General features: G+C 44.1%; 1 protein-coding gene across 1 annotated transcript in view; it reads right to left on the bottom strand.

Annotated features, from left to right (window-relative positions):
* Positions 1–448: 448 nt before the first annotated feature.
* Positions 449–556, bottom strand: part of TMEM131 (transmembrane protein 131) — a gene marked incomplete at its 5' end in the record, with an annotated part of 50575 nt that continues 50467 nt past the window's right edge. Inside the window, 1 exon segment of the mRNA XM_010154956.1 lies at positions 449–556. This exon segment is cut by the window's right edge and continues 26 nt beyond it. Within this exon segment, the coding sequence (XP_010153258.1) occupies positions 449–556 (108 nt within the window).

The raw sequence follows: 556 nt of genomic DNA, 5'->3' as shown, positions 1-556 counted from the left end.
ATACTCTGCGTTGTAGCACAAAGTGCCTTTTGATTTTAAATTAGAACTCGGAGGATAATACTGGAAAAAATTTAAAAATCCGAACCGGTACTTTTCATAAAAGTATTGCATGCCAGGGCCGTTTTATAGTTCAAATTGTTTCCTAAATAAAGGTGGCAGATGGTAAAGTATGAAACCAGTGAAATTGTTCAGATTTACAGGCTTCAGCTGCAGCTGGGACGTGTGACCACACCCAGGCTTCTTCAAGCTGATCTGCAGTCTCACGCTACCATATTGCAGGACAGACTTCAGAAGGAGCAAGTGATGAAAGCATGACGGGGGGGGGGGCAAGAGGGGGGTGGGGGCTGGGGAAAGCAATGACCAGCAACAGCCTGAAAATGATGTTTCAAAAATTTGCATTCAGAATCGTATCATGACCCGGGGAAGAGTTCTTTCCTTTTGTTCAATTTCAGTTTTCGTGAGGATAGTGTGAATTAGACCAAGGATCTGAACTTCTTCTTCCAATCGTAGGGCTCCAAATTCTCCAAGGGTTGTAGGTCTGGCCCATGTCTTAAGC

The sequence above is a fragment of the Eurypyga helias genome, unplaced genomic scaffold, assembly GCF_000690775.1.
Source record: "Eurypyga helias isolate BGI_N326 unplaced genomic scaffold, ASM69077v1 scaffold26457, whole genome shotgun sequence".
Lineage (NCBI taxonomy): Eukaryota > Metazoa > Chordata > Aves > Eurypygiformes > Eurypygidae > Eurypyga > Eurypyga helias.
Note: the sequence above shows the minus strand (reverse complement) of the source record. Positions and strands in the feature narration are given on the sequence as shown.